This window comes from Macrobrachium rosenbergii, chromosome 48 (genome assembly GCF_040412425.1).
Source record: "Macrobrachium rosenbergii isolate ZJJX-2024 chromosome 48, ASM4041242v1, whole genome shotgun sequence".
NCBI classification, from domain to species: domain Eukaryota; kingdom Metazoa; phylum Arthropoda; class Malacostraca; order Decapoda; family Palaemonidae; genus Macrobrachium; species Macrobrachium rosenbergii.
The window spans coordinates 77,822,720-77,836,061 of record NC_089788.1 but is presented as its reverse complement, the minus strand read 5'-3'; the positions used below and the strand labels follow the sequence as shown (position 1 = coordinate 77,836,061).

At 37.2% G+C, this 13,342-nt stretch overlaps 2 protein-coding genes across 2 annotated transcripts; both read right to left on the bottom strand.

Annotated features, from left to right (window-relative positions):
* Positions 1–2,106: 2,106 nt before the first annotated feature.
* Positions 2,107–3,983, bottom strand: LOC136831783 (uncharacterized). The gene is made up of 4 exons (XM_067092403.1): positions 3,903–3,983; positions 3,280–3,354; positions 3,051–3,155; positions 2,107–2,836 (listed from the first exon to the last, which is right to left on the bottom strand). The coding sequence occupies exons 1-4, from the start codon at positions 3,912–3,914 to the stop codon at positions 2,255–2,257; spliced, it is 774 nt and encodes a 257-aa protein (XP_066948504.1). The 5' UTR covers positions 3,915–3,983; the 3' UTR covers positions 2,107–2,254.
* Positions 3,984–8,707: 4,724 nt separating this feature from the next.
* LOC136831621 (uncharacterized) lies at positions 8,708–10,860 on the bottom strand. The gene is made up of 4 exons (XM_067092254.1): positions 10,821–10,860; positions 9,961–10,035; positions 9,726–9,833; positions 8,708–9,507 (listed from the first exon to the last, which is right to left on the bottom strand). The coding sequence occupies exons 1-4, from the start codon at positions 10,830–10,832 to the stop codon at positions 8,878–8,880; spliced, it is 825 nt and encodes a 274-aa protein (XP_066948355.1). The 5' UTR covers positions 10,833–10,860; the 3' UTR covers positions 8,708–8,877.
* Positions 10,861–13,342: the final 2,482 nt, after the last annotated feature.

Here is a 13,342-nt window from a genome sequence, read left to right as displayed (position 1 = left end):
TATATATATATATATATATATATATAAACGTATTACTTATCTCTCAAATTGAAGACTTCAAGTACAGACTTTCCATTCATCCTTGAAATCAACTGCCGCAGAGTTAATTGAATGATCAGCGATTGCCTTTTTCAGGCCATTTCTTACGGCTATGGGCAATTTCACCCACTGCTCACCACACCCTTTTCATTCCAGTGACCGATAAAATCACCTGTGGTCATCCAAGCGTTACTGGGCGGCCATTACTCAAATCTTCTTTCCGTTTAATATCACGGGAAATCGGGAGAAACGTCACGCTTTCTTTCTGTATCAAGAATCACGGGAACTCCGGAGAAACGTTACTATTTTTCTCTGTATAAAGAATCACGGGACTTCTGGAGAAACATTACTCTTTTTCTGAATATAAAGAATCACGGGAACTCCGGAGAAACATTACTCTTTCTCTGAGTATAAAGAATCACGGGACTTCCTAAGAAACATTACTCTTTCTCTCTCCGTAAAGAATCACAGGAGCTCTGGAGACACATTACTCTTCCTTTGAGTATAAAGAACCACGGGACCTCTGGGGAAACATTACTTATTCTCTGAGTATAAAGAATCACAAGACCTCTGGAGAAACATTACTATTTTTCTCTTCATAAAGAATCACAGGAGCTCCGGAGAAACATCACTTTTTCTCAGAGTATGAAGAAATTACATTAACAAATCGATTTTTGGCAGTCATCCAATATGACTCTATTATATAATCATATAGTATGGATAATTTTACATTTTTGTACTTTAATGAGATGCAATTCGTACTACTAATCTCTTATGATATTTATATATCTGCAATAAGTATTGTTCCATATATTCACCTGATTTCATGATCAATATGCAGCGACCTATATCAGTTCAAAAGCGAATATTAAAATTCTTTTTGAAGCTTTGATATTTTATCCTTCGTTGACAGAAGACTTCCTTAACATATACCTGATATTTTAAACATGAATCTATCACTCTTTAACAAGTCTTTTGACAATCGTGAGTGCTTGGGTAATAGTACTTTTTCCACCTACAGCATTTATGAATGTAAAAGCAGCAGGTATTACAGAAGCCCTGTTTTCCTTTTAAAGAATGGACTCCGTTCTTGTTTTTCTTGTGCCACATATAGTTGCCTAAAAACACTTTTAAATGCAGAAAGTAAAACGACATTCAGTTCATCAGTACCAGTGACATTCAGTGCAGTGCTAAATCTATAACTGAAAGGTAACACTTCCTTACTCGGTAGCTTATATAATGTTACCCAAAACGATTTTCAATACAGAAAGTAAAACGACATCCACTTCATCAGTGCCAGTCAAACTTAGTGCAGTGCGAAATCTATAGCTGAAAGGTAATGCTTTACTTACTCGTTAGCTTATAGCATGAAGAAATACTGACATTTTCAGAGATGAGATGACAGTTAAGGATTTGAGACCAAGTATTAGAGACTTTGATACTGAAGTCTCAGTTAGTGGGTTATCCTTTGAAGAGACATCAAGCAGAGTACCTGCAAGTCAGGTACTGAACCTGATGCAGTACTTTGGTGCTAAACTTTAGTGACCAAACACATCTGTGAAGTGTGATTGTTCAAACAAGATAAAGTGATTTTAGAAAGTGCACTTAACTGCCTGAAGTAGAGAGCTAGAGATGTCTCTTTGTGTTGTTGGTGTAGGGGCAACTGAGACCCCAAGATGAGAAGCATATTAGATGACATAACTTGAGCACACACACTATAAGCAGTAGTAGTAGTGCTCCATGGGGCCATGGTAGAATTTTTACCTATAAAAACGTCTTTATAAACTGGAGGAACAAAAGTAGTAGGTGGCTGAAACAGATGATTCAGGCCTTATACCAGCACATCCTCTTGCTCAACCATCGCCAGTAAGTTATGGTAAGGTGTTGAAGTGAATAACAAGACTACTGTAGCCCACTGGACACAGTCCAGCAAACTGAGACGAAGATGTAAGACCCTTATCTCCTGGGGAAGACTAAAAGGAAGTGCATGGCTATAAATATTAGAGAAATTATTTCAAAATATACTGAAGGGAGAGAAACCTAGTACCTGCTTTTTATATGCTTTATTTTTCATAGATTTTGGACAAGTGCTGATAAATAAATAAATAAATAAATAGGCCATAAACGGAACCATACATTAAAACTATTCTGTCATTCTGTTATAACCTAGGAACTTCAGAGCGTCAGAAGGTAATCCTTTAATGCAGCTGTGGAGTTACTTGGATTCATTGGAGTCTGGGACTCCATAGGCTCTCCTTGGAGCCTCAACAGATTCATTGGAATCGGGGACTCCGTACACAATCCTTGGAGCTTCGAAAGATTCATTGGAGTCTGGGGCAGCATAGACTCTCCTGGGAGCCTCGAAGGACTCGTCGGAGTCGCGAGCCGAAAAGACTCTCCTTGGACGAGCAGTGGTGAAGCGTGGAGCCTCGAAGGACTCGTCAGACTCAGTGGAGTCACGAGCAGTGAAGACACGCCTTGGTGGAGTGTAGCGACGAACCTCAAAGGATTCGTCGGACTCGTTAGACTCGTAACGCTCGTAGGACTCGGGGAACTGAGCCTCGCCCTCGTAGCTGACGTCAGCGACGTAGCCTGAGCCTCCGTCCACGCTGTAAGTGACCTTCTGGAGGCGGGAATCAGGGAGGTGGACGTAGTAGGAGCCCTGAGTGTGTTCTCCTTCGCGGGATTCTGCGTGGCCGAAGTCGTTCTCTGAGGACTCGTCCTTTACGGCGTAGTTGAAGGTATATTGGGCCTCGCTGGACTCGTAGGATTCACGGGAAGCCTCTTCAGAGGATGCCTGAGTGAAGGTTAAACGAAAATAGTGAGGAAATTCCTAATGAATTTAGTGTTCTGGTTTTAGTTCCAGAGTCATACGTCTACCTTTTCAAGTATATTCTGGACTTATTAACTTATCCAGGGCTAATTTAAGCAGGAGTATGTTCTCCAGCAATAGGAAATGAGATATTGGTTCAATTATTTCAATACACAACAACCTAAGGAAAAGAACTCACACGTCGGGGACGGAAGACGAATTCCTCGCTGCTTCCTGAAGACCTGACGATGTTCTGCACTTCTACAGATCGGCTGGATTCCTGGGAGAGGTCCTCAGACGAGAACTGTCAAAGGTAATGTTTTTTGTTATTGTTCTCCAAAGAAACCTTACAAAATCTTCTTTCGTTTGAATTGATATGTCATTTAATTCTTATTTTGGTGGGTATTAATTGTTACTGAAATATTTACCTGGGGTGGACGATAGAAATATCTTTCTCTGCTGTCTGCAGCTGCTAGGGCTGCACAGCTCAGGAACAGTAGCACCTGAAAATATGAAGAATGAGTAATGATATATATATATATATATATATATATATATATATATATATATATATATATATATATATATATATATAAATGCACACGTGACTTTTATGCTCACAAATATGAAGCCAAAAAATAACTTTACCTTAGAAATATTTACGACCAAAATAAAATTATACATATTGGGTGTATTTTCTCAGGCATGGATCCTACATACGCCTCTGTTTCAAACCCATAAGTTATAAGTTCGAATCCTGGCCGGGACATAGGCATTTATATTTAATATAGGAGTGACGTGAACTTAGTATATTTAATACGAGAAGATTATCTTAGGAAATTATCTTTCAACAGCTAACAAGGAAGATATTAGCCTCGTATAAAAACAATGAAATTATTTTTAATTAAGATATAACAATAACTCTTCACAAGAAACAGGGGAGATTTTATTTTGTACAACAGACAAGAAACAAGGAGATAATTTTTTTCTTAAAAAGACCACAAGAACTCTGTGCTGGAAACAACGAGAACCCTTAGCACGCTTCACTTACTTTGGCATTCATGTTGGACAGTCGTCTTTGGGCTGACTCACAGCATCTCAGCGAAGCGCCTTTGTTTATATAGGCCTGAGTTCCGCCAGACACCGCCAGCCTCCCGGGTCGAGTTTCCACTTTTTACAGCAGGCGTTGCTACAACCCTCGCCAGGGTCCCTCCATATCTTATTTTGCGTTTATTCAAATTATTGGGAAACCAGAACTTTCTGCCGAGTGAGTTAATTGGTCGTTACTTCAGTCTTGTCACTTGAATTTCATTACTCTCTGCTCGGAATTCAATAGAATTCATTGAGCTTCGATTTATGAAGACAAATGAACTGACTGGAGAATTATATATGAAGGTAGTATGTTTGTGGTATGTCAGGCTGATCATTTGCTTTGAAAGCAATGAGGTACAGCTGATTGTAAACTATTCATGGGTTAGATTTCATTAATGACAAGGCATGACAGTGTAAATGAGGATTAGTTAATACCTTTGTTCTTAATTTGCTTTTAGATAATGTAAACATACATTTATTGTTTAATGTAGTTATTCCTCGTGATATTTGATATTTTATTTTGTCACTTTGTTCTTTCGCATGCGGGCATTCTTTTATATTTTAGCTTGTCTTTTATATTTTAGCTTGCTTTGTGAATTAGTAGCTGCTGTCATACTAATGAAAATTATAACAATAAATTTTTTATATTACTATCATTATTACAATATAACTAACATTATATTTAATTACTGAGTGCCTCCCTGTTAATTGCATTTTCCTTATTATTTTAGATAAAGGAATTTATTTAAAAAAGAAATTCCTAATGTATTTTAATGTATTTTAATGTTCTAATGTATTTTATCTTATTATTCTATTTTGTTTTGGTTTCTTTGCTTATATAAAAAATAAACAGAGACCAATTTTGTCCATTCTTTAACAAAGAAGCAAATTTCTTTCATTTAATCTAAAGGCAGTCTTACTAGTAACTATATGAATTATTTTTAGAACCATTACATTCTAACTCGTAATTTTTATTCCATATTCAAAACTAAACATATTCAACAAAAGAAAAAAAAATAGAATGATAACCAAAAATACATTAAGATTGGCAAAATATAAGTATACTTGAGGAACGAAAATATTTAAATGCATATTTCACACGTATACACAAGCATAGATATTGCTTGTGACTTCAGTCTGACGTCAGGACAAAAACTTGTCTTCAAACAAACTTAATCATTATCTGTTTTCATTAAACGGTAGCAATACTTTTGTATTTGTCTTTAATTGCAGATGAAATATTTTAGCTTTATGCGGAATATAGACTGTAATTCATTCATTACATTTCTTAATGTTATGGTTTGAACAATTTAATTTCTGCTGTTGGCCAAAATTTATGTATTATGATATATGAGTTACAATTATTTATGCATTTTATATTTTTAAAATTTTCCTGTCATCCAAAATGTATGTATTGTAGATTGTAGTGCATCAATTATATTTTCTTATGATTTTTAAAATTTAATTTCTTTTTCTACAGGGCAAAATGTTAATATTACTGACGTTATAGAAGAGCTACACTTTTTTATGATTTTCATAATTATTTTTTTCCTTAAAAAATCAATTCATTGAATGTATAAGTTATTATATTATTATTAAATATATAAGTTATTATTGTAATATGTATGTTACGTCTTTTTGAATGCCATAGATAACCTATTTTTTTTTTTTTGTCCTGGGGATAATCTTTGCATTATAGACTATAATATTTCTTATAAATTTTCTTATGATTTTCATAATACAATCTTTTTACAACTGTCTTATAGAATGTAATGCATGAATCTAGTTTTCTATGATATTCCATAATTTCACTTTATCTACCAGCCAAATATTTTGGGTGGGGAAGAGGTTAGGGGGAGGACTGTAAACACACCCATCCCATCCCCCAAAACACTGAAGGGGGTAGGGGATTTGAAGAACGCAATCAGCCCCACCCTGTCCCACCTTACACAAATTCAGATACTCGAGGAATTGTCCAATTTTATGAGGTTTCTCCAAATGTCTCTCTCTCTCTCTCTACGGCAGCCTACAGCTGACATTTAAGTCGTAAGGTGTTGAAAGCAGCGGAGTGAGTTTGGTTAAAAGCAAAAATCTCTCATTTGAATGATGTTGAAATCTCCTAGTCTTGGCGTAGGAGAGAGTTACGGCCGTTGATGACAGTTAATGAATGCTATTGAAAAGGAATTTTTCTGTTTCTCTTGTTGAGAAATGTGTCCTCGGGATAGCACTCTGACTGGAAAAAATGGAATTAAATGAAATTATATTATGGTATTTTCAAGGTTTATAGGTGAGGAACTTTAGCCTGATACTTCTATTAGGAAAATCATTTAGTAACTTAAGTCTACTATGCTTTTTGCAACATTAAAAGCTTCATGGTAACAGATCAGTATCGAACTTTGAAACGTGAAAAAAAAACAAATTTGAGATAAAATATATTTCAAAAAATACACATATAGTTTAGGAGCGTCATGCTCCCTCCACACTAAAAGCTTTCATGAATGGTTCTTTGTTTACTAGAGCTCTAATATGCCTTTTATTTTAATTTCTCTCTTTCTTTCTTTCATAATGCACCTTTAATTTGCTTCTACTTTGTTGCGTATTGGGTTACAGTACTTGTTAAATTTTCAAAATTAAAAAGTTCCTTGTAGATCACGATTAGCCATCAATTTCAGGTCCTGCAATTTTTTTTTTTAAAGATGTTGTCATGGAATGCTTCCTTCAAAGAGAGAGAGAGAGAGAGAGAGAGAGAGAGAGAGAGAGAGAGAGAGAGATCTGAGATTTGCACATTCAGAAGAACAGCAAATCCTTCTTCATACCAAGAAAAATATTGTCACACACAAATATACACCTTCAACGGGGAACCGCGAGCCCAAATTGAGTTGGACCCAAATAACCACAACTCTTGGAAGGCTTCTTCAGCACCGAAGAAACAGAGAAACCTTCTTCTTACATTTTACGAAGAGTAAACCGAAGACTTCTTGGTGCAGAGCAACCTTCAATAAGGTCCGAAGTCCTTGACTGAACCGAAGGTGATTGGACCATGGAGGAGGCCGTCTCACCTCATAGAAAAGTCACGGTTTTAGGAATAAGTATCCTATAAATATATCATCATTACGTTCTTTTCGAATTTGGAATAGAGCAGAACACCACCCTTAGACCCTTCTGGACTTCCAGGACTTCTTCCAGGACTTCCAGGCATTCAAGGATTTTGAGTACCTCCAGATCTCATTACGTTCTCTTCGACTTTTGCAAGAAACAAAAGATCACCCATTGACCCCTCTGGACTTCCAGGACTTTTAGGAATTCTGGAACTTCCAGGACTTATAAGACTTCCAGGACTTTATGTATTCCGGTACTTCTAGGCCTTATAAGACTCTCAGGACTTTCACGATTTTCAAGAACTTCCAGGACTTCTAAGAATTTCAGCCATAGACCCTTCTGGACCTCTAGAACTTATAGGAATTCTGGAACTTCCAGGACTTATAAGATTTCATGAATTCCATGATTTTAAAGAATTTCAGTGACTTCCAGGACTTTCAGCCACAAACCCTTTCGGACTTTCGGGAATTTTAGAACTTCCAGGACTTCCAGGAATTATATGAGTTTCAGGATTTCCAAAACTTCCAAAACTTCCATGACTCTCCGGATTTCCAGGACACCAGGATTCCCAGAACTTCCAGGACTCACAGGACATCCAGGACTTCCAGAACTTCCATGACTCTCCTGATTTCCAGGACACCAGGATTCCCAGAACTTCCAGGACTCACAGGACATCCAGGACTTCCAGGACTCCCAAGATTTTCAGGACATCTAAGACTTCCAGGACTCACAGGATTTCCAAGATTCTTAATTATTTCCAGGGCTTCTAAGCTTTTCAGGCCATCCAAGACTTCCAGGACTCACAGGACTTCAGGATTCTTAAGTATTTCCAGGGCTTCCAGGAATTTCAGGATATCCAAGACTTCCAGGACTTCCAGGGTTTCCAGGACGATTACTATAAGACAGCTACAGAGAGAAAATCCACCAAGACCAGTGGTTCACTGACCTGATCTTTCAACCAGTCACAGATGATGGTTTAGATTCTCCGTGAATATAATTGTCTAAATGGTTATTTGGAATCACAAGTGACTCTTCAATAATTGATTAAGACATATTGCATAGTAAATGGATTTATCCAGTCTTTGGGAATCTGAAACCTCTCTGTTATCTTTAATCGGTTACAGAAGGAGAGCCGACAGAGGAACAAAAATCAACCATAAGTACATTATGACTGAAGCAAATTTAGTTTTACATGGTGATTGGCCGTGAAGACTTTTGCCCTCAAAGTATATGTATGTATATATATATATATATATATATATATATATATATATATATATATATATATATATATATATATATATACACATATATATATATATATATATATATATGTGTGTGTGTTTGTGTGATGTGTGTGTGTGTGTGGGTGGGTGGGTGGGCGTGTGTGTGTGTGTACGCCTGTATGTGGCTGTGTAGTTATGGATAGACAGATATAGAATAACCACATTGTTTCGGCAGTATATCTGTTATCCAAACAGTTTTCATTTAGGCTCTCAATACCGTTCATTTATCTATTCATTATTATTTATTTCAGCTCTTGACTTTAGTAACTCTTGCTTCTGAAGTTCCTTGAAGTTATAAATAAAAAAATATGAACAATAAATGTATGATATTCACAATATGAATAGTTACATAGGAAAAAGGAAATAGCCACTTTATGAATATGTTTCATCTTGCTTTATTTTGCTTTATTTTACATCCTTACTAATAAAGTAATCATTACTGTATAATAAATAAAGACATAAATAAGAGTCGTTTCGTTTCTTCATTGCAGTCGCCATTTTGTTTACCTGTTACTTGGATTCGTTAGAATCCCTTGGGTAACTGGGAGCCTAGAAGGATTCATTGGAGTCTGGGACTCCATAGGCTCTCCTTGGAGCCTCAACAGATTCATTGGAGTCGGGGACTCCGTAAACTCTCCTTGGAGCCTCAACAGATTCATTAGAGTCTGGGACTCCGTACACAATCCTTGGAGCTTCGAAAGATTCATTGGAGTCTGGGGCAGCATAGACTCTCCTGGGAGCCTCGAAGGACTCGTCGGAGTCGCGAGCCGAAAAGACTCTCCTTGGACGAGCAGTGGTGAAGCGTGGAGCCTCGAAGGACTCGTCAGACTCAGTGGAGTCACGAGCAGTGAAGACACGCCTTGGTGGAGTGTAGCGACGAACCTCAAAGGATTCGTCGGACTCATTAGACTCGTAACGCTCGTAGGACTCGGGGAACTGAGCCTCGCCCTCGTAGCTGACGTCAGCGACGTAGCCTGAGTCTCCGTCCACGCTGTAAGTGACCTTCTGGAGGCGGGAATCAGGGAGGTGGACGTAGTAGGATCCCTGAGTGTGTTCTCCTTCGCGGGATTCTGCGTGGCCGAAGTCGTTCTCCGAGGACTCGTCCTTCACGGCGTAGTTGAAGGTATATTGGGCCTCGCTGGACTCGTAGGATTCGGGGGAAGATTCCTCAGAGGACGCCTGGGTAAGGAAAGGGAATGTTTTTGAGTCTTTTTTTTATGCTGAGCCTTGTGTTTGTACCCTTGTGGTTCCTAACATAATATATCATTCTTGAGTTCACTTTGTTCCTTATATCTCATAAAATGTTACATATTTCACTACAGTAAGGCATGAAGAAAGATAAAAGTGCTGTTTTTCTGTAAATACAGCAAAAACTAACAAATAATGATTAGTCTTACCCTAGGAGCACGATAGACAAACTCTTCACTGCTGCCTGAAGACCTGATAATAGGCCGAACCTCAACAGAGCCGCTGCTGGCTTCTCCCGAGGCGTCTTCAGCAGAGAACTGTTGAAAACCAACGTCAGAATAATATAATTCAGTTCATTTCCTCGTCAAAAATCACGGTAAGTCACTGATATACTTATTCTGTATATTTTTCATTCTAGAAACCTAGCTTTTGTTGATAACTTACCTGAGGAGGGCGATAGAAGTAGCGTTCTCGGCTGTCTGCGGCAGCCAGGGCTGCGCAGCTCAGGATAAGCAGTACCTGAGAATTAAAGTCTTTATCAGTTCAACGTAATATATGACACGATATGTGCTGAAATGATTCAGTAGAGCTAGAGAGCTGTACAGACATTCAAAGACTCTACGATGGCAAATATAGAGTCATCAGTTTGCTTAGAGAATACAACACAGCTAGAGAGCACTTTACAGTCATTCAAAGACTCTGCGATGGCAAATATAGAGTCATCAGTTTGCTTAGAGAATACAATAGAGCTAGAGAGCACTTTACACTCATTCAAAGACTCTACGATGGCAAATATAGAGCAAGCAGTTGGGGTCATGGGACTCTAAGATAGGTTTAGGTAAAATTGTTAGCTGGTGTACAGTTCAAATTGGATGGTATTATAAGAAATAGAAATGTAAGCCTCCATGAAAATTAATATGATACACAAAAAGTTAAGGAAAGAGATTCTAATTCAGAAGACAAATCCACAAGAAAGTGGAAACTGTAGAATATGATTTACTCAAAAGTCAACATGAAGATTAAAATACCAGAGTGCAAATAAGCATGAATACCGTATCTGATAACTATTTAATACAATCAGAGAGTGAAAAAGATATGCATCATAGTCTTTAAGCCTGGCAATAAAACTAATAGACAAGAAACGAAGCCTATATATTGAAAATCCTTGAAATAATATGAAAATCATGACAACCACAAAACCATCGACAGGTAACGTTGGTCTATCGAACCTAACAGATACAAACTTGGATGAACTTGATAAAGGAACTTGGTAAAAGGAACTTGTCATCACAAGCACCACGAACCTTGCAGTTCATCTTCTTCTGGAGTCAGATAGGATCCTTCTGCCTCTCCCGGTGCCGGGCCGAAGTTTATATAGATCAGAGGCGCCACCAAAAAGCGCCAACTTCCAGACCCCAATTCCAGTTTTTCGATGGAGGTGCGTTGCTTAACACCTAGGATCCTCTTGCGCTTAACTTATGTATATTGTGATTAGCGGGACGCCCATTAAACGTTAGCAAATTATGAGTGGTGTGAGAGAGAGAGAGAGAGAGAGAGAGGAGAGGGGGCCCTGTATATTCGGATTGTTGGGATAGCCATTACACTTTGGTAAATGTTGAGAAATGGTTACTTTTATGGCCATGTTTCTGTTGTAAAGAGAGAGAGAGAGAGAGAGAGAGAGAGAGAGAGAGAGAGAGAGAGAGAGAGAGAGAGAGAGAGAGAGCAAGGAATGGCTTATCTCGAAAATTCTCTCAATTATTCATTCTGTCGTGGACAATTTATGTATCGTGTGTTTGTGTGTGTGTGCGTGAGAGAGAGAGAGAGAGAGGGGGTAACTTCCTTCCAAAATCACCTTAATTACTTATTCTCTCATGGACGTGATAAATTCCAAAACATGAACTCCATAAGTCAAAATTGCGTAACTCCAAACCAATTTGAGTCAGATCGAACACTCTTGCAAACACGCATTATTGACCTGCCAATTCTTCACCTAACCTCAATTTCCTTTCTATTTTGGTACTTTGAAACCTCGCCCGTCTGGGGAACCAGCCCCACCATCAACCTGAAGCGTTTGTAAAGTTAAATTTTTTTTAAACCCGATTTTTAAACCCCAAGCAAGCACCTGCTACTTGCCTGAGATGGCTACGTGCCCATAAATATTCATAATCGTTGGCCACACTTACAGTTGTATTTAGACCGCTTAAGGAAAAGTCGCTGGCTTTAATGACTTCATGTTCGTTGTAGTACCTTCTGTGTGAGTTGTCTGCAGACTTCCAATGACGGGAATTTTGATAGAAAAATGTTAATGACTTGTCATTAAATAAAAAAAATCACTTAAAGGTAATGCAAAAATCATATTCGATGAATGGTAGGAAATTATTTTTTGCTGGACTATGAAAAATTATTTTAATGTAGCTTTAGTATCAGAAAAAGAAGAATTTGGTATCTTGTAGAATTAAATTCCTATTGGACGGACGTGTAGAAAACGTCTCTCTCTCTCTCTCTCTCTCTCTCTCTCTCTCTCTCTCTCTCTCTCTCTCTCTGATAATTAAGTAAGGAAGAGGGCTTAAGGCAGCGAATTAAATATTTTACACGTATATAAAACTTCGGCCCAGAAAGGTAAATTGTAACTCTCTCTCTCTCTCTCTCTCTCTCTCTCTCTCTCTCTCTCTCTCTCTGACAATTAAATACGAAAGAGATTAAATACAGCAAGAAATACATCTTACACACTTATACCAGTTCGACCCACATAGGTAAGTTGTAACTCTCTCTCTCTCTCTCTCTCTCTCTCTCTCTCTCTCTCTCTCTCTCTCTCTCTCTCTCTCTCTCTCTCTGATAATTAAATACGAAAGAGATTAAATACAGCAAGAAATATATCTTACACACTTATATCAGTTCTGACCCACATAGGTAAGTTGTAACTCTCTCTCTCTCTCTCTCTCTCTCTCTCTCTCTCTCTCTCAACACTACAGAGTGAGGGTGGGGACAAAAGATGGCGATCACCTATAAAAAAAGGGTGCTATAAAAATACATTTAACTGCCAACAAAAAAATTAAAACTATTATTTCAGGAAGGTTAAATATCTTAAGAAAATATTAAGATAAGGCAGTTTCTTTTTTTTTCTTTGTTCCACTTTCTGCTAAATTGATGTATTTTTGTTTTTCGTTTTGAGGAAAATTAAAGAATTTATTGAAATTTCAGTTTTTTAATGTATTGTGGATAATAAAATGACCCTGTTGTTTAAATCATCAATGTGCTTTATACATGTATGTATATATACATATGTATACATACAGTATATATATAAATATATATTTATAAATATATATATGTATGTATATATATACATATATACATATATATATATATATATATATATATATATATATATATATATATATATATATATATATATATATATATATATATATATATATATATATATATATATATCCTAAGGCCTGCCCAGCCAAAGTACTGACCACACCCAACACACATATTTATTATGTATGTATCTATTTATTTATTTATTTGTAAGTATATATGAGGCTTCACACCTAGTAATTTGTAGAAGAAGAATTCCTTTTTTTGAAATTATTTTTATGCCATGAATTACAGTAAACCCTAAGCTATCATTGATTGACTGGGCATTATACCCTCTGGCTTACATAAGGTCGAAATTCCCATCAAATTACATGGTCTCCCCACACTAACGACAATGCCGAGTCCTTAAGGGTTAGAATTCTATATTAAACTGAGGGACTTTAGACCTTATGTATTCAGTAATATGGGTCAGATGTTATCCTGGTAAGGTAACTGTTGAAGA

Bases quoted from the DNA above. Each gene is read 5' to 3' on its own strand.
- LOC136831621 (XM_067092254.1), bottom strand. The intron at 9,834-9,960 runs GTAAGTTATCAA...GGTTTTCAACAG, and splicing joins ACTTCTATCGCCCTCCTCAG to TTCTCTGCTGAAGACGCCTC. The intron at 9,508-9,725 runs GTAAGACTAATC...TTCCTTACCCAG, and splicing joins TTGTCTATCGTGCTCCTAGG to GCGTCCTCTGAGGAATCTTC.
- LOC136831783 (XM_067092403.1), bottom strand. The intron at 3,156-3,279 runs GTAAATATTTCA...TACCTTTGACAG, and splicing joins ATTTCTATCGTCCACCCCAG to TTCTCGTCTGAGGACCTCTC. The intron at 2,837-3,050 runs GTGAGTTCTTTT...ACCTTCACTCAG, and splicing joins TCGTCTTCCGTCCCCGACGT to GCATCCTCTGAAGAGGCTTC.